This window comes from Polypterus senegalus, chromosome 17 (assembly GCF_016835505.1).
Source record: "Polypterus senegalus isolate Bchr_013 chromosome 17, ASM1683550v1, whole genome shotgun sequence".
NCBI lineage: Eukaryota > Metazoa > Chordata > Cladistia > Polypteriformes > Polypteridae > Polypterus > Polypterus senegalus.
In genome coordinates, this window is record NC_053170.1 from 37050099 (window position 1) to 37069744 (window position 19646).

At 34.6% G+C, this 19646-nt stretch overlaps 1 protein-coding gene across 2 annotated transcripts in view; it reads right to left on the bottom strand.

The window, feature by feature from the left end:
* Positions 1-19646, bottom strand: part of wdtc1 (WD and tetratricopeptide repeats 1) — a 68065-nt gene that overhangs the window by 21591 nt on the left and 26828 nt on the right. For both annotated transcript variants that reach the window (XM_039740789.1, XM_039740788.1), the window contains exons 5-6: positions 11975-12086; positions 7464-7651 (exon numbers count right to left, since the gene is read on the bottom strand). In XM_039740789.1, coding sequence (XP_039596723.1) covers positions 7464-7651; positions 11975-12086 — 300 coding nt within the window. The remainder of the gene's footprint in view (positions 1-7463; positions 7652-11974; positions 12087-19646) is intronic.

A 19646-nucleotide genomic window follows, 5' to 3' on the forward strand; every position in this document is an offset into this window, starting at 1 on the left:
CAACAAAATTAATTCAAAATGCAGATTTATGAAGAAATAAAGCATAAAAATAAGTTAATTTAAATAAATAGGTCTGGAGGGGGGTAATAAATATAAAAAATGGTTTTAAGAATAACAACTTAAATGAAGCAATAGAATACTAGTCAAAGTCTTTCACAAGAAAAAATAAAAATTCACAAAACGCAAACCAAATTACAAATAGGCAAGCAACTTTAAACAAAAAAATTTAGTTTGTAAAGCCATGAGCAATCTATTACCATTACAGTATAGCTTTAATGACTGTATGTATACAAAAGAAAAAGCTGTTAATGTGTGGTGGTATAGATATAAACAAACCTCACTTAAGTTGTCAATGAAGGAGAAACAAGCAATATGGATGCAAAAAAAGCAAATTCAATTATAACCATAGTATAAAAATTAGGCAAAACAATATCAACCACCTGAAATATACCAGGAGAAAACATAAACAACTTGCATATTTCGTAGGCATAGGCGTCTGAGTAGCAGAGTTTGAGTAACTATTTGTAATAAAATGATACCAACTGAATGGAGGAAACATGAATTTAAGGAAGCTGGGATGTGATTTTCACAAAGCCAAAAATCAATACAGTAAGAGCCCGCTTAATGCTGCTCCATTTAGCGGTTTCAATATTATGTGTTTTTTTTTCGAATTCTAATTATTCATCGATTCACTTTTTAGTCATATAAAAGTGAGTTTTTTGCCACAATCGCACGACTTGATTAGATACTCACATGCAGTCTTGCGGTGTGTTTGATATCAGTGCAGTACAGTATGTATGCCTGCTGCATCACTGTTCATTTATGAATGGTCATCAACGTTATTGTATAAGGATATAAATATAACATTTTATTTTACTGTAATAAATAACAATTCTCCCTTTTTAGTTTGAAAATGAGTGGTTGAAAAGAAAAATAAAGTAAAATGACAAGAAAAAGCATTTTGCTGGAAACTACAATGCAGGTGCTCAGACGATTAGATGCAGGTGAACGCGAAATTAGCGTTTCTGAAGATGAAGAACAAAAGGAACTATTACGGAAATTATGGATCAGTTTATACAAAACGATCCACATTTTGCTGTAAGTTCAAAGGCAAGATGAAGTGTCACTGATGCAATGTCTTGCTGAACAACAGAGAAAAAAGGTCAATGATGTTAGATGATTTCTTCACAAAAAACAAATAGTGTCAAATGAGGAAGAACCTTCCTCATCACAAACATAAATTATGTATTTACTCATATATTTTAGATTTTCATGAATGACTGATGAATAAAAATAGATATTAGCAATAAAAATGTCTAATTAATGTAATAAAGTAATTGTACATGTTACAAAATAAAACAAAAAAACGATGATACTTTTTTTTTCTCTGTCCTGTTTCACCTATCCCCATTATTTACGTGTTAAGATGACCTCCTTTAACACTGTTTTCTCAAGTGCTGGGATTTCTTGGAATGTATCCCCCACGTTAAGCGGGTCTTACTGTATATACTTATTTTCCAGAAAAATGTCTAAACGCCACCCCACAGTCACTCTAGCACGTCATTTAAAGCGCACATTTCAAAGCTGTCTAAATCATGTTTTTCCATCTTAAAAATGTTGGGAAATTAAGGTGTTTTCTAAACAAGCGGGATTCTAAGAAATTAATTCATGCATTTATTTATAGTAGGATTGACTACTGTAATTTGTTGCCCACTAAATGTTGAAACTGTTCTTTACACAGCTTCCAGTTAATCCAAAATATTGCTTCAATAATTATTACAAGAACAAGAAAATACAAACACATACTGTAACTCCAGTTCTTAGATCCTTTCGCTGGCTACTGGTTAAGTTTAGGGCAGATTTCAAAATCCTCCTTTTAACATATAAAGCCTTAAATGGCCAAGGTCTGGCTTACTTGCCTGAACTTATCATGGCTTACAATCCAGAACATTAAGATCTTAGGATGTTGGTCTGCTTATGATTCTAAGGATTTCTAAAATAACAGTGGGAGGTTGTGCTTTTAGTTACAGGGCCACTAAATTATGGAATGGTCTGCCTGTTACTATAAGAGATGCCCCTTCGGTCTCAGCTTTCAAATCCCGGCTAAGACTCACTATTTCAGTTTAGTATATCCTGACTAAAGCTGCTGATTAACTGTACATAGTACATCTCCGAGGCGGAGGTGTGAGCACAGCCAGTGCCTGAAGATGTGCGGAGCACAGCAACACCATCACCATGTGGATTTGTGTCCTGAGCACTGGGGTTTGCGTTTGTAATATTGTCGGTGTAGAATGTGGGCTGAAACTCAACTTTTCACGCCAACTTTGATATCTGACCACTTTTTTATTCTGAGCACTTTATTTCTGAACTTGAACTTTCAAGTGTCTCCACCACTCTGTATCATTCGATCAACTTCCTTTTGTTGCTTATGTCACTGCTTAAGCCAATGTTTTTCCTTGCCTCCACTTTGCATTTACTGAAATTCTTCTTATTTATATGTGCTTTTAACAAAACATGGAATGAAAGTGGCTATTTATATTGATTTGCATATTCAAATATGCTAAATTATGGGAGGAGTCAGGGTGGGACAGTAGGTGCGTGTAGGTGCATTAAAATTTCACGTTCATTGGGGTTTATAAAGGTGAGGTGCATGGAACTTGGTGTATACACAATTTTATGCATTTGGATTTTTTTGTGTGTAAGCACATTTCCAGTTTTGTCCGTTGGCAATGTTTTGTGTGAGTTCTACGCATGATGTTATACATGTGGCCACAGATCAGCAGAGAAAGAGTGAACTGCAGATTATAATGGACAATAATATAACAATAAATATAAATAATAGTAAATAACAGACAAACATTTTAAGAAAAACAGCTGTTACTGATAATGTAAAGCAGCCAAAGAAGATAGGGCATTACAATCTTGCTTTTGTAGAAGACCTCAAGAGATGAGTTACAAAGATCACTTATAGGTGTCTTAAACCAAAAGGCCAAATTACATCAACATACTGTTTATTGTACATTTGAGCAAAGTAAATGCTAAAATAAGCCAAAACAGATGAGACAATCATAATCCTCTTTGAAATGAATATCAATGTGAAAGTCTAAAGAAAGGAACTAACTATAAATGGCTCAAAGCACCTCTCTTCACTTCTTTAGCTGAAATGAGCTTAAATCCTATTGCATTCATTTAACGATGCCAAACTGCTAATTTTACAAAATTTGCTTGCACGCCACTATAATCCTAAACACTTTGCCAAGTTAACACATGCGTTTTTTAGGAGCACTAAAAGTGGATAATCTAAGGCAGGTCAAGTCAGTTTCTATGAAGTCAGTAATTATCCTAATAACAGCACACCCTGAAATCAAGGGTAGGAGGTTGCTGGTATGAAACAAAAAAGGGTATTAAACATACATAAACATAGATAAAAGTTTAAAATAAGCACTTCTGCTTCATATCAATTTTTCCAATTTAAGTAAAACTGCCTGTGTGTATAGTAGAAATTACTATTCTAATGTCACTGCCCAATCTATACTAATAAAAGGCAAAGCCCTCACTGACTGACTGACTGACTCACTCACTCATCACTAATTCTCCAAGTTCCCGTGTAGGTAGAAGGCTGAAATTTGGCAGGCTCATTCCTTACAGCTTCCTTACACAAGTTGGGCAGGTTTCATTTCGAAATTCTATGCGTAATGGTCATAACTGAAAGCTATTTTTCTCCATTTACTGTAATGGAGTTGAGCTCGAAAGCTGTGGGGGGCGGAGTTTCGTGTGACATCATCACACCTCCCACGTAATCACGTGAACTGACTGTCAACGCAGTGCGTAGAAAACCAGGAAGAGCTCCAAAAAGCACTGAAGAAAACATGCATTATACAATTGAGAAGGCAGCGAAACAATAAGAAGCGAGCGAATGACATATACAACCATATTCATGAGTGCTGCTACTTCGGAAACAAAGCAAGGTGTAAACCTAAAGTTTAAATTAAGTTCATAGACAGGCTGCCGCTGGCGTTTGTCATGCCCACGGGTAATGCGTGATACAAGTTTAATGAGAGGACACAGGATATAAACGAGAGTTTTGATCACTTTGTAACTAAGTTAAAATTGCACGTGAAGAGCTGTGCTTATGCAAATTCCGAGAGACTGTGTTTGTGGGGGATTGACAGTTAAGGCAGGTGGGGGAGTCACGTCATCATCTCCCCTCCCATTCACCTCATTTCTCTCTGAGCTGAGCTCCGCAGCTAACGCACGCAGTGTTACGGAAGTGACTTCGTGACGCTGCCACCAAATACTCACAGAAAAATCCACAAGTTAATACACACGCTGTCTCTACAGTTTCTCTACACTGAATCCTCCAGGCACTACTTACAAAAGGTTACATTGACAATCGTGTTACGTTATTTTAAAATGTTTCCTTTTCTTAGCACAAGCACAGCTGAGAAGCTTCGATGCATGTGCTCCATAACGCGTTAAAAAATCACGCATTTAATCACACTTTGCAATACAAGCAAAGGGGAACTTATGTCAATGCATGATTTCATGGTACACCGATTACATTGATCAGTGCTTCCCGATTCATTTTAACCTTGCACCCCCTTGGTTTGAGAAGAAGTATGAAAAAAATATGAGGTTAACACAGAAAAGATCACTAATTGAAGCTTTATGAATAATCGATTCGCCATCAATAATTATTTTGGTAAAGCCATACTCCGTGTAATCCTCCTTCCATTTTATAATTTTTCCACCACTAGCCATGGTTAAATAAACGGTAAAAAAGTAGGAGCAAAGCGAGGATGACTTATTCAGGCAGGCGACAGCTCAATAGCTCGAATTTGGATATAATTAGGTTCTATTTAGTCGCCAGAAATATCTTTGTTAGCAATGGAAGTTGAATTTAGTCTTTAAATTTCTATGGTAAAGAAAAAGTTATGCAATGATGACTACATTTAAAAATATAAAGTCAAAACTTGAATATATAAAGTCAGCGTCGGTATATATAAAGTCAAAACTTGAATATATAAAGTCAGCGCTGGAATATATAAAGTCAAAACCTGAGTATATAAAGACAGCGTCAGAATATATAAAGTAAGCGCTGGAATATCCATCCATTTCCCAACCCGTTGAATCCGACCACAGGGTCACGGGGGTCTGCTGGAGCCAATCCCAGCCAACACTGGGCGCAAGGCAGGAACCAATCCTGGGCAGGGAGCATGCATCATTTTCAAAACATTAACCGAACAGTGTTTTTTTAATTTATTTTTCTGAATATGTTTTTGTTCACTTAGTTCAGTTCAGAGTCATTTTAATCAATAGATTTTGACTTTGACTCTATATATTCAGGAATGAGTTTATATACTCCGATGTTGACTTTATATAATCAGGAATGACTTTATAAATTCCGACGCAGACTTTATATATTCAGGTTTTGACTTTATATATTCCAGCGCTGACTTTATATATTCCGACGCTGACTTTATATATTCAAGTTTTGACTTTATTTATTCGGGAATGACTTTATATATTCTGACGCCAACTTTACTTATATTCACAAAATCAATTTATTTGCCTGTTTGGCACCCCATAGTATATATGTATGTATATATATATATATATATATATATATATATATATATATATATATATATATATATATATATATATATATATATATATATATATATATATATATATATATATATATATATATATATATATATATATATATATATATATATATATATATATATATATATATATATATATATATATATATATATAGCAACACTCATGACAATGACAAAACAATTACATTGTCAATCATGTTACGTTATTATTAAAATGTTTCCTTTTCTTTTACTTCTCACTGCCAAGCGTGGGTATTTTGCTATATGAGATATATATATATATATATATATATATATATATATATATATAATATGAGAACAACACTCATATCAATGACAAAACAATTACATTAACAATTATGTTACGTTATTTTTAAAACTTTTCCTTTTCTTTTTCATTCATTATTCTTTAACACACTACTTCTCGTATTCTGCTAGTTATGTATAAAGTGTACTGCAAAAGCTAAACAATTTCCCTGCTTGGACACTCAACAGGTTGTTTTGGGTCCTTCGTCTTTAAGGAAAACTGAGTGCTTCCATACACTAAATAATAAAGTTTTACAAAACATTAAACCAGGTTACATAATTTCAAAATATGTATTTCTTTTGATGCAAGTCATTCACAACATTTGGGTAACCAACTCGGGCTCAACTGTTTCGTAGTATTGCTCCTCTTACATGGAGGCAAATGTGGAATAATAACTATCTTTGCAACTTCATCTCTCTAGTGCTGTGCAACTTTTAAAGATGTTGCTTTGGTTACTGTGATTCAGTGGATAAGGCACTGGGCATTAGAAAGCAAGGCTGAAAATTCAGATTATATCCCTGAGTTAGTTTCTTAACCATTGAAAGCTTCAACTGTTAAAATAAAATTGTAATGTATCTTGATCTTTCACATTGCTCTACAAAAATAACTCCAGTATATGTTTAAACTTTGGTACAGTGAACTCTCCAAATCAAAAAGTATACATTACACCTATACCAACAGCTATATATGAAACAAAGCCCTTCCTGAAAAAAAGCAAAATAACACTGATTTTGCATAAATCCTAAGGAAGTGAACAAGAGGTTAAGTGCCAATTCTTTGACTTCAATTCAGTGTGCCCTGCAGTGGACTGGAGCTTAATCCAGAGTAGTTTTACACCTAATGCTGCCAGAAAAGGCTTCCATGATCATGAATTGAAATGAGTGGGTTAAGAATTATTGTCTTATTATTCTTAGTTTATTAGTCATTATGTGATAATGTATTTATTAATGTAAACTTAAAACTGAAAAACTGAGTTATCAACATAAGCATATTTACTTCTAGTTATACTTTCAATGTATTTAATTGAAAAAAAAGATTCTTACTAGTTTAATTATTGAACATGTTAATTCCAAAGGAAAAAAAGAGCTAGATCGACATATTACAGTTTACTGATTATATTTCATGATTAAACTTATTGAGGGACAAGACGCTGCCATTAACCTGTGTGTACAACAAATAAAGATTTTGAAAATGACTGTCAGACATAACCTGAAAGTATTACTCAGAAAAACTTGAAAAAGTTGACTTATGATATTAAATTTTAGGATGCTGTTCAGTGTGCAACTATTTTTTACTGGTAAAACAATTAGTTTTGGGTGGGTTATGCATATTTCTTTCACTTTAAAAATAGATAAATACACATTTTATTTCCAAAAGAAAACAAGTTAAGACTTACAATGTGAACAAAATAACCATTTATAATTAAGCATTATGGAGACAAAAGGATGGAATTTTTAGAAATTGTTTTATGTTTGAAAATAAAATAAGCATCACATACACATTACCAAAGCAAAACAGTTTGTTACCTTATGATTCCATCTTCCGCTGCACTCCAGAAAGTATTTGGCCACATCGGGGCTGTTGCAATTCTTTTCACCCGATTGGTATGATCAGCAAACATATGAATAGTTTCCTTCACTGTGAGATCATGAACATGAACTTTGGAGTCTGCAGCTCCAGTAATAAGAATGCGATCTTCTGAATGGGGCAAGAACTGTTATATTAAAAAAGAAATGCTTACTAAAACAAGTCTGTATGTTTTATAGTAAATATATTTTTAATCATTGTATCTCTATTTTTTTCTATGTCTATTTTCTGTTGTTTATTTGCACTCAGTTTTAATTGTAACTTGTTATGTTTGTGTTAATCTGTAAAGCTGCCACAAATAACTTTACATTATAGAAGGTGCTATATAAATACAGTTGCCTTGCCTTCATCAAAAATGAAAATGCATTATACTATACACCAGAATTTTAGGCACATTCCTAGAACTAAAATTTTACTTACCATAAGGATAATATTTTTATGAGGTAATATTCTGGGATAACCTTCTGGGTGATCTAAAACATTATTTAATCATTTCTACCCAAATGCAGGAATGTGTTACACTATCAATAGCATAAAATATTAGTGGAGCTATGACCTGAACAATGCTTAGAGAGACATTTCAACTCAAATGATAGCAGAGAACAATAAAGTATATAGTGTTTCTTGCTTTCAAATATATGCACATTATCAGGGATGCAAATATCATTTACACACTGTAACCTAACTTGTCCCTCCTTATGAAAACATACAAACTACAGTCATATGAAAAAGTTTGGGATCTCTCTCTCAGCCTGCATAATAATTTACTCTACTTTCAACAAAAAAAGATAACAGTGGTATGTCTTACATTTCCTAGGAACATCCGAGTACTGGGTTGTTTTCCGAACAAAGATTTTCGGAGAAGCAATATTTAGTTGTATGAAATTAAATCAAATGTGAAAAATGACTGTGCAAAAATTTGGGTACCCTTGTAATTTTGCTGATTTGAATGCATGTAACTGCAACACCAAATTGGTTGGATTAGCTCATTAAGCCTTGAACTTCATAGACAGGTGTGTCCGATCATGACAAAAGGTATTTAAGGTGGTCAATTGCAAGTTGTGCTTCCCTTTGACTCTCCTCTGAAGAGTGACTGCATGGGATCCTCAAAGCAACTCTCAAAAGATCTGAAAACAAAGATTGTTCCGTATCATAGTTTAGGGGAAGGCTACAAAAAGCTATCTCAGAGGTTTAAACTGTCAGTTTCAATTGTAAGGAATGTTATAAGAAAATGGAAGGCCACAGGCACAGTTGCTGTTACACCCAGGTCTGGCAGGCCAAGAAAAATAGAGGAGCGGCATATGCGCAGGATTGTCAGAATGGTTACAGTAAAACCTACAGATCACCTCCAAAGACCTGCAAGAACATCTTGCTGCAGATGGTGTATCTGTACATCGTTCTACAATTGAGCGCAGTTTGCACAAAGAACATCTGTATGGCAGGGTGATGAGAAGGAAGCCCTTTCTGCACACACGCCACAAACAGAGTCCCTTGTTGTATGCAAATACTCATTTAAACAAGCCAGATTCATTTTGGAACAAAGTGCTTTGGACTGATGAGACAAAAATCGAGTTATTTGGTCATAACAAAAAGCACTTTGCATGGCGGAAGAAGAACACCGCATTCCAAGAAAAACACCTGCTACCTACTGTCAAATTTGGTGGAGGGTCCATCATGCTGTGGGGCTGTGTGGCTAGTTCAGGGACTGGGGCCCTTGTTAAAGTCGACGGTCGGATTAATTCAACCCAATATCAACAAATTATTCAGGATAATGTTCAAGCATCAGTCACAAAGTTGAAGTTACGCAGAGGTTGAATATTGCAACAAGACAATGACCCAAAACATAGTTTGAAATCTACAAAAGCATTCATGCAGAGGAAGAAGTACAATTTTCTGGAATGGCTGTCACAGTCCCCTGACTTGAATATCATCGAAAATCTATGGGATGATTTGAAGCAGGCTGTCCATGCTTGGCAGCCATCCAATTTAACTGAACTGGAGAGATTTTGTATGGAAGAATGGTCGAAAATATCTCCATCCAAAATCCAGACACTCATCAAAGGCTACAGGAGGCGTCTACAGGCTGTCATATTTGCAAAAGGAGGCTCAACTAAGTATTGATGTAATATTTCTGTTGGGGTATCCAAATTTATGCACCTGTCTAATTTTGTTATGATGCATATTGCATACTTTCTGTTAATTCAATAAACTTAATGTCACTGCTGAAATACTCATAATTTTCATAAGGCATGTCATATATTAAAAGGAAGTTGCTACTTTGAAAGCTCAGGCAATGATAAACAAAAATCCAAAGAATTAAAAGGGGTTCCCAAACTTTTTCATATGACTGTATATAAGCCTTACTCCCAGCTTGCATTTAAATGATGGAAGAAAATCTAATGCTAGAAGCTCAACCAAATGGTGTGTTTTTATTCAGAAAAGTGTTCTGCATTACACTGTAAATGTGCAGGTCACATTGTAACCTTGTCAAGCTGTCAGAATCTTCAACATGAATGTGCCCAGTAGATAAAGCATTGAGCATAAATCACAAGGTTGACTATTAAAACTCGCATTGGCTATCTACTTGCTCCAAAACAAATCACTGGCAATGCTTCATTTATGTAAACCACTGTAATCTGATCAGCGATTTTGAGACACTTTTAAAGTGTGAATTAGTTGTCACAATAACAAGTGATATTAGAAATACATGCTTAAAACACATGTTAAAATTTACAGAAGCAAAACATCTACTTTATAGCATGTCAGTCGGTAACCATTTAAAGGTTCCACTGGCAGACTAAAACATTGCAAAAATTAAACATGTTCAATATAAAAGTTATTTATTTAGCCGTTTTACTATCTATTGTACAACAATTGTTGCAGTAGTTATTTCAAATGAAACTAAAAATGTACAGACAGTATTCACTGATTATATAATGAACTTACCGCAACATCTAGATGAAGAACTATTATTAGGTATTGTACCATTTAAAATAGCACATTTTATTTTGCTCACTTTAATATTTGCTTTTTCCACAAATCAAGAAATACAGTTGCCCTTCATAAATCAGAAATATCAGCTTTATTACTTTTTGTAAAAAAAAAAAAAAATCAAAAATTAATAAAATGACAATGAATTAATATTACTGAGCTTTAAACCACAAAACAAATAATTTAAACAAAAATGAACCATGGGTATGTAGAGTATGTGGACCTTACATTTAAACATAGTTTTTAATAAAGATAAAGAACATAATGAAGGGATGAAAAGTCACCAGTAACTGACAATTTATCCCTCAGCATGACACGTGCAGTCTTTGTTGACAGATCTCCAAGAGTGTTCCTTCCACTTCCCACCACCGGTACTACCTGATATGGCAAAGATACATAGTGTACTTATGTTGCTGGGAACTACAAGCATCAGATTCCAACTTTTCTCAGGTAACGGACAGCTGCCCATCTTGCAGCCTACCTGTGGATAAATCTTACGGCACCAATGCCAATTACACATAATGTCTTTGCCGAGGGACTGCCAAGAGTGCCACCTCCCTCTACCAGCAATTACACTTCCTGAAGCAGCATTGTGGACTTAAGACTTAGGACAAGGACTTAGAACATGGGGAATTAAAAGCAGCCAGCTACTGATTGAATTGCTTACCAGTGATTAAGCCTATTGTGCATGCTGCCATTTACGTTCAGTGACACGTACGTAAAAGCACAAAATGATCAAAATAATGTTGACAAACTCTGTATTGTGCAGTACTATTCTTCACCATTAGCGACAGCAAAAAGTTTGCTTCATTCATAAGTAAAACACTTAAGTACAAGGTAAAACTTTTTCAGTTAGAAAGAAAAATAAATTGGGGTTTAATACACTTCAATTCAAATGTGTAGAATCGCCATAACCTGAGAACCACCTATACTGTACTTGCAATTGAAGGTGAAAATTTTTAACATATTCCGGCACCCTAGCCACAATTACGATTTTTAAATTACTTTTAAAGGAAGGGACAGAATATAATGCTAAAAAAATAAAACCTAACCTGGCACCTACAAATTTCCAAATAGTGTGTTTATTTACTGCATTTTCAGTATACTAATGAAACACTTCATATGTAGGTGAAATGGGTGAAAAGTGGTTAGTACTGCAACTTTACGGATCCAGGATGATATTGTAAATTCAAGACTCATTTCTAGCTACCGTGTAAAATTGCACGTTTGCCCTGTGCCTACACAGGTTTTCCTCCCACATCCTAAACAATGTTGTTTTATTTTTACTGTAATACAGTACCATTAAAGCTTCAGCCAAATGCAGCTATTCTCAGAATTCCAACCCCAAAGAAAGAACACATTCAAGGGAATATGCATTTTTTATTGAGGAATGAGTTTCTCTCTACAACTACTACTTTAAAAATAACAGATAGCTAACATAGTAACATGCATGAGATACCTTGACTGAAAAAATGTTAGCAGAATGGCCTGTATGCATAGTTAGGAGTTTCTTATAGTGGAAGGGATCCCAGACAATGGCATGCTGATCATCTGAACCAGAGGCCAATAAACTGGAATGGAAAACACACAACATAACATTAATTAATAGATGGAATATTTTTCAAAAATAGTAATTTAAGTCCACCAACTAATTATGCTATAATAAAGTGAAAAAAGATAAATATTTTATTACATGTAAATAATGAATATTGATCTAAGTGAAATGCCAATAATGTGTATGTATCAAACAAATAATTTAAGTTCACATTGATAGACAAGCTATGTTACAATCTTTAACACAAATATGTAATCACAAGCAAACAGTATTTAAATTTTGAAATTTGCACAGAAATGGAAGACACACAAATATTACCAACCGTCTATTACTAATAGTAGAAAAGTTTTATTTACCAATAGTAGAAGAGTTTCATGTACAGTATAAAGCAAAATGTAATATTAATTACTGGAAAAAAACACTGAGTTAGTGCCTTCCAAATAGAAAATAGATTCATAAGTAGAACTTTATTTGTCTCCGGGGTAAAATTTGGCTTTTTACAGTATTGCTGTTGGTATAAAGGAGCCTCAGTAGCATTTCTTGACACACTTGGTGATTAATTCGTTGGCTGAAAGTACTCAGTGTTAGTTTGTCGAAAGAGGATGTGCAGCATTGTTCAAAATATGACTCAGTTTTGTTTTAAATTTCTTCTTTGCTCCTACCTCCAGGGGATCCAGAATGTGTCCTATAACTGAGCTTGTCCTTTTAATTAGCTTGTTGATTTGGTGGGCTTCTCATGAAGTGATGTTACTAGCCCAGCACACCTCAGTGTAGAAAATCGCACTTGCCATTATGAAGTTAGATGTGGAGGATGTCACTTCCCACATTAAAGGAACACAGTTTCCTAAAGAAAAAGAGCCTGCTTTGCCCTTTCTTATATAATTCCTCTGTGTTCCGAGATCAGTCCAACTGCCATTAATGTGAACCACCGCTACATCCACTACTTGAAAGGTGAATAGACAGAGGCTCTTTAATGCAGCGAAAATCAATAATAACCAGCTCCTTGGTTTTGCTGATGTTAAGATGTGCACCAAGAAACAAAATTCTCTACCCAACTCCTATACTCTGTCTCATCCCCTTTATCAATGCTCCCCCATAAGTGCATAATTGTGTGCATTCTCATTCAGAAAACATTTTAAAAAGCTCATAGTGTCCAGTCTGTAGTAATATCAGTTCACAAGGAAGCTCTGGTTGATTATGCCACAGTATCACAGAATGCCTAGTGATCACAAAAAAACAGTTGATACATTTGTAAGAATCAAGCCTTCAAAAATATAGTAACTGCATAATGATCATTTTTTGTGATCATATTTATACTGTATTAAGTTTAAGTAAATATTAATTAAACATTGAAACCAATAACAGTGTAAGAATAAAGCAATCGCTTCCTCATGGTACCCATCCAAACCTCCCTACAGAAGAGGTCATTAGAAGATTAGAAGTCCTTGATACATGCCCAAACTAAGAAGAAAGGTGCAGCCTGCACTGGAAGTCCTAGTGTAAGGAAGAGGTATACCCAATAATCAAGTTAAAGAGTGGAGATTAGACATGTCATGCTGACCATCTGCCAGCATGCTCCTGAACAAATGGACAAATGAACAAGCAGCTTGCCACTTCTTTATATCGGAGCCACATGAACTGATGATCCATGCCACTAAAAGTTCAAGGGATATTACGTTAAAGAAACAGACTTTCCAGAAACATAAAGAAGGAGAATCTGGGGATTTACATTATGAGGAAACTACTTTACGCCAATCATTACCAAGGAAAATAGCCTGTACTGGATAAAAGTACAGGGAAGATCAGCGCAGTCCAAAGGAATGTTAAATGATAGAATGGAAGATAGACTGATGAGAGATGGTAGAACAAAAGGCGGAAACTAAGAAATAATACAAACACCTTTGATATAAATGTGTCAGAAACATTTAAGGGACAAAAGTGATAAAAGGGGTCAGTGGTCTAACACATCACATAATTTGTGTCTTGCAAGATGAAGAAATGTTACTGTGGATTGTTATCCAAGAGATGGGGATGGTAATGATGTAACAAAAGCTTTCCACAGAATTGCACACAAGAACACCAATAGTTTTAAATTTGGAGATGAAAAGACATGAAAAATTATTGAGATGGTATAAGGGAAGTGTGGAGGATAAAATTACACCATTTGAACTGAGTACTGTTTCGAGTGGGAGACAAAAAGAAAGAAGGGGAGAACAGAAAAAATTGACCTCAGTGACTAGAACTTTACAAGACAAAGTAAATACAGATGCCACAGAGTATCATATTGTCTTTATCTGCCAAAGGAGGAAAAAAATATCGATCTGCCACCAATACAGAGTTCATTATTATGAAAGACTAGGGGGCTTTGCTCTCCAACCCGCATGTTTGTTTTTCTGGATACACACTTTTAAGATTTTTTTTTTCTTTGAATTGTTGCTATTTCATTAGTTTCACTTTTATTTCAGAACTTCGTTAAAAACAATATTTGGAATCTTTCGAGTCCCAACAGGCTGAATCTTTTAAATGAGGTCCGTGAGACTTGTGCTTAATGACTTTGTACCATAATTCAGGATAGGTTTCTCTGTTTGGAATTTCAGCACAGACAAAACAATCTACATCATCAGCAGTTCATTATTTTTTTTGCAAAGTAACCAATAAATGCGTGTGAGGTAAACACCGTTTTTGAAATTCTCTGACTTAAACTTTAAAGCCTTACAATATTTACATACATCTGACATATCACCCATGTCCATATATTCAATCGCTATTCGCCTTTTCATTATTTCAATCCATCCATCCATTTTCTAACCCGCTGAATCCGAATACAGGGCACGGGGGTCTGCTGGAGCCAATCCCAGCCAACACAGGGCACAAGGCAGGAACCAATCCCGGGCAGGGTGCCAACCCACCGCAGTTTTCATTATTTCTCTGTGTAATAATTTCTCTTTGTTTGCGCTAATGTGATCTTTACTTTCTTTTTTTTTGACACTTTCGTTTTTTTCTGCTTTCATATTCTGTATCTTGCTCTGCATGTGTATCGCACCTAGGTTTTTTTTTTTTTTTTTGAGTCTTTTGGATTTCACTGTTTTCATTATCTCTAACCTGCTCTGCATGTGTTTGACCCCCTTGTTTTTTAACCTCTTTATGATGTTTTACTTTGTTTCCTACTCTTTGTCTTTTATTTCTGACCTCGCTTTGTCCTGCATTTTTTTCCCCAATAACACCTGGTCCGTGGTGATTATTTTCCCTTTTTGAGTACTGATTTCTGTTTGTTTGCACTACTGCGATCTTTACTTTCTTTTTTTGATACCTTCTAATTTTCCTGCTTTCATATTCTTTAACTTTCTCTGCATTTGTATTGCGCCAACTTTTTTTTGAGCCTTTTGAATTCCACTGCTTTCATAATCTCTAACCTGTTTGACATGTGTATAGCGCCAACATTTTTGAACGTCTTTATAAAGTTCTACTTTGTCTTTTACTCATTGTCTTTTAATTCTGAGCCCAATTGGACACACTTTTTTTTCAATTCTACTTGTCCCGGGCTGATTAATACTTTCCTTATTTTCTGAATTTGCACCTAGATTATTCTTTTCCATTTTTGCATTTTCTTTTGTCTCCAACGCTTTTGAGTCTCTTTTCTTCGCTTAATCATCGATATTTCATCTATAACCTATTGTTCTTATACGCTTTGTATGTGTTGAGTGCCCTGGATCTATGTGTGCTCAAAGCCTTTACACGACTGAGTGTTTTGCTGCCCGTGGTCTTATTTGATATTGGTTGTAAGTAGGGCGTGTCTCGCAAGAATCTCATGTTCCAAGTCCCTGCGAGACGGTCCTGGGTCAATCACTTGGCACAAAGTCTCATGTTTAAGGTCCACGCGCGATGCTCTGTGGCCAATCTCTTTCGTCTCGCGGGTCTTTTAAGAGTCTTCCGTGATGTTCACGTGAAGATCACGTCTCATCTCCCTAGTCTTTCTCTCCCAGGACTTTTTTTTTTATAATAGAGAGATAGGGATGCATATATGCCAGGCCAAAGGACATCTAGGATGATTCTCCAACTTTCATCAAATTTTGAGAGTACTATGATGGTGAAACTATACAACTTAAATTACTGGAGCATGACTTTATCTCCAGTGACATATACGGTGCACCCCATGGATTCTTTTTTTCTTGATTAATATATGTAGACATATCAAGTTTTGGTCTTAATTTAGACATAAGCATTACTTAAAAATTTTGTAATTGGAAAAAAAGAAAATTTGACATTGCAATTATTTATTTAATGAAAGAGATAAACCATTTTTATTTGTGGAAAAAGTAAGTATACCCTTGGCTCTAATACCTGGTACTGACATCTTTGACAGAAACAGCCTCTAGTAGGCATTATTTATAACTGTTTACCAGTCTCTGACATTGACTGAAAGTTTTTACTTAGAGACTTCTTTGAGCATTTTGCCTTCTGCACTCAGGCTGAACTTACAGTTGTCTGAAATCTTCTCCACTTGTAAGATGATCTTCTGGTCAGCAGAATTGTTGATTTCGAATTGTTTAGAGAGGTTTTTAAATCCCACCAAAGAATCACAGGCATGTACTGTATATAACCTTCTTTCCCAAGGCATCACAGAGAGAAAAAACTAAATTTGTGAGGTTTGAGTAAGAAAGGTTCTTAAAAGATTCTCTCTAGAGATGTTTTAATTATTTGCACCTGGGTTGTACTTACTTATCCATGTGTGAAATTCTATGTCTATTGAAATTGTACAACAGACTATAATATACATTTGGAATGATGTGTGTTATATTATATCCCCTTAAACTACAGATACTGTTTAAATGAAGATCAAATCTTGTTATGTCCACATATGTTAAAATAGAAAATACATTTAATGGGGCATCACATGACTGTATATTAACAACAGAGTGGAACCTGGGAAATACCATACTAACCTCAATGAAGAACAAGGATGGTGGATTTATGAGAGGATTTCACCAACTTCATACCGACCATGGGTAAATGATTAGACGTAAAGTTCTAAATCAGGCAACAACACTCCCGCTTCCAACATATGACAAATCAGACTAGAGCGCTTAATGGAAGGTCTTTTATCATTTTAAAGAATGTAAGAAAGAGATGTAACCTTTACTCAATATTTTGAGTGCTAACAAAATTAAGGCACATGATAATGGTTATTTTAATCATTGATAATCTAGAATGAAATGATAGAGAAAGAACAGACCATGAAGAGAGCTATTCCTTGAAACTCTTGAGTATATGGTAATTAGTTGCTAAAATGTCCTGCAAGAAAGGAGAGATGTCCATAAATATTTAAAGTAAGTTTTCATGGCTATATCCGATAGAAAAATAGACAGACAGCATAGGGAGTTTAAAGGAAGGAAGGTTGATTTAGATCAGTCAATCTTGTAACTATAAAGAGCTCAAAAGAGTTAAACAACTTAGGGAGAGCATTTCTAAGAAACAGCAAAATACCCTCCACATAGAGAGATTTTATAGGAGATGTTGTAAGCAGTGGGTAATTTAATCAATATTGCAAACCGCAACAAACAAGGAATTCAAGTGCAATACTAAAAAGGAGTTTGGGGTTAACTCTGGCATCTTTATCTTTTTGGGTCGAAAATGATTGAAAGATGTTGGTGCAAACAGCTGTTTGATTGTTTTTAAATTTCCCTTGTAAAAACTTGATGAATATAAAACTGTCCAAAGAAATTTCAAGTTCATATGGTCAAAAGCTTTCTCCACATCAAGCACAAGGTTGAACGCTGCCTGTTGGGAATGGATAGCGCCAGTCTAATCATGATGAATTAATTTATGAATAACCAGCTGATGATGAAATACATGAAGTTTTTCAAACAGTGTTGCATTAAAATTCATCAAGGAAATAAACAGAACACTCAGACACATCTTTATCTTATTTAAAATGGTAAGTAATTATGGCTGAACTGAAAGGTTTAGTTAGGAGGAAGACAAAACAAAGTCCGTCATTTACATATATGGGTACAATTTTTCCAAAAGAGCATTTAATGATTATCTTTATTACTTTTTACTAACCAATTATTTATACCTTGATTTAATTTTAAAAACACTAAATATTCTACAGTTTTTCATTATGTATTCAGTTATTCCCCTGCTGTGTCAGCATTGTGGATTTAAAAACAAGTGGGAAGATTCAGACTTGCTTCTGCATTGTCTAATATCCAGCAAGTAACTTAACCTGCCAGTGCTCCAATTGCAAAAACAAACAAATGTATAATTTCAAAGTACTATGCAGAGGTGATCTTTATAGAAGTGTTGCATTTGACTCATTTTCTTTTTGCGGTATTAAATATTGCACATAAGCATGGATCTTCTTACAATAATGGGAAGTGCACTAATAATCAAGCAATTAACATTTACACAACTCTGTGGATGGTTAGATATTATACCCTAAAGAAAAATGCTTTTGCATAGCTTATTAACAAACCTGTTGAGAATGTAGCAGAAGATGTACAGCATTCTATCCCACTACTTCAGCTTTAAAGCTGACACATTCTGAAGTCTTTCAGATTTGTGTAGAGAAGGTAGCTGCATTGACTTGGGGGACTTTTTTATTTAATTACACAAGCAACTGTTAGTTTAAATGGCTCCAACAGTTATTTAACACATAAAATTAAATTCAGAGAAAATCAAAATATTGCACGTGGACCTGATACAATAATGATTACACAACAAAATGAATTATGTAATGCAATCCAACTCAGAAAGAATCCTAATTTGTCCTCTGATTAACAAACTACATGGAACAGATAAATAGAGGTCTTAGCACAGAACACAGAAGATAAAACACATACTTAAAATTAATACTAAAAACTTATGAACTGACATCACATCTTAACTCTTTTTCCATATGACTTTCGGTCTCTTAATGGCAATTGTATAAGCCAAAAGGAGTTGTATTTGAAAAAAATAAAAAATTTCTACCTCCCAGAACAGATAGAGACACTGAGGTAAAAGATGGTATAGCAAATTCAAAACTCTAAAAAAGAATCTTACAGTATCCTATTCAGATTACTCTGACTGCGGAGAGTTTAAGAAAAGAAGCTTCACTCATCGATTTTCTGAACCCATTAATAGCAGTAACAGTTAAATTGCAGAAACTAATCCTGGTGAAACATCAATCAGTGACAGAGAACACTCATGCAAACATCCCAGTTCACTCAATTGAATGCCATTAATCACGGACAGCCTGTCATTCAGCTATGGAAGCAGACCAAAATTGTCCCCATATGATAAGCATTTTATCAGTAGACTTTAGCTTTAAAACAGACCTTTCTGTTGTAGCAATAGCATGGAAGAATAAATACTTCAATTTAAATCTTTTATTATTTTTAATAACTGGTTTTATAATCAAGGTAGTTAATACTGCAGCCTCACAGCTCTAAAATAACAGATTGCAAATTTTTATTGTTTATGTGGCATTTGCACATTTTATTCTTTCTTTGAATATTTCAGTTCCCTACCACATCACAAAGACATGCAGGTTAGCTTAAATGGTTCCTCTACGGTTATGTGCAAGTGTGTCTTG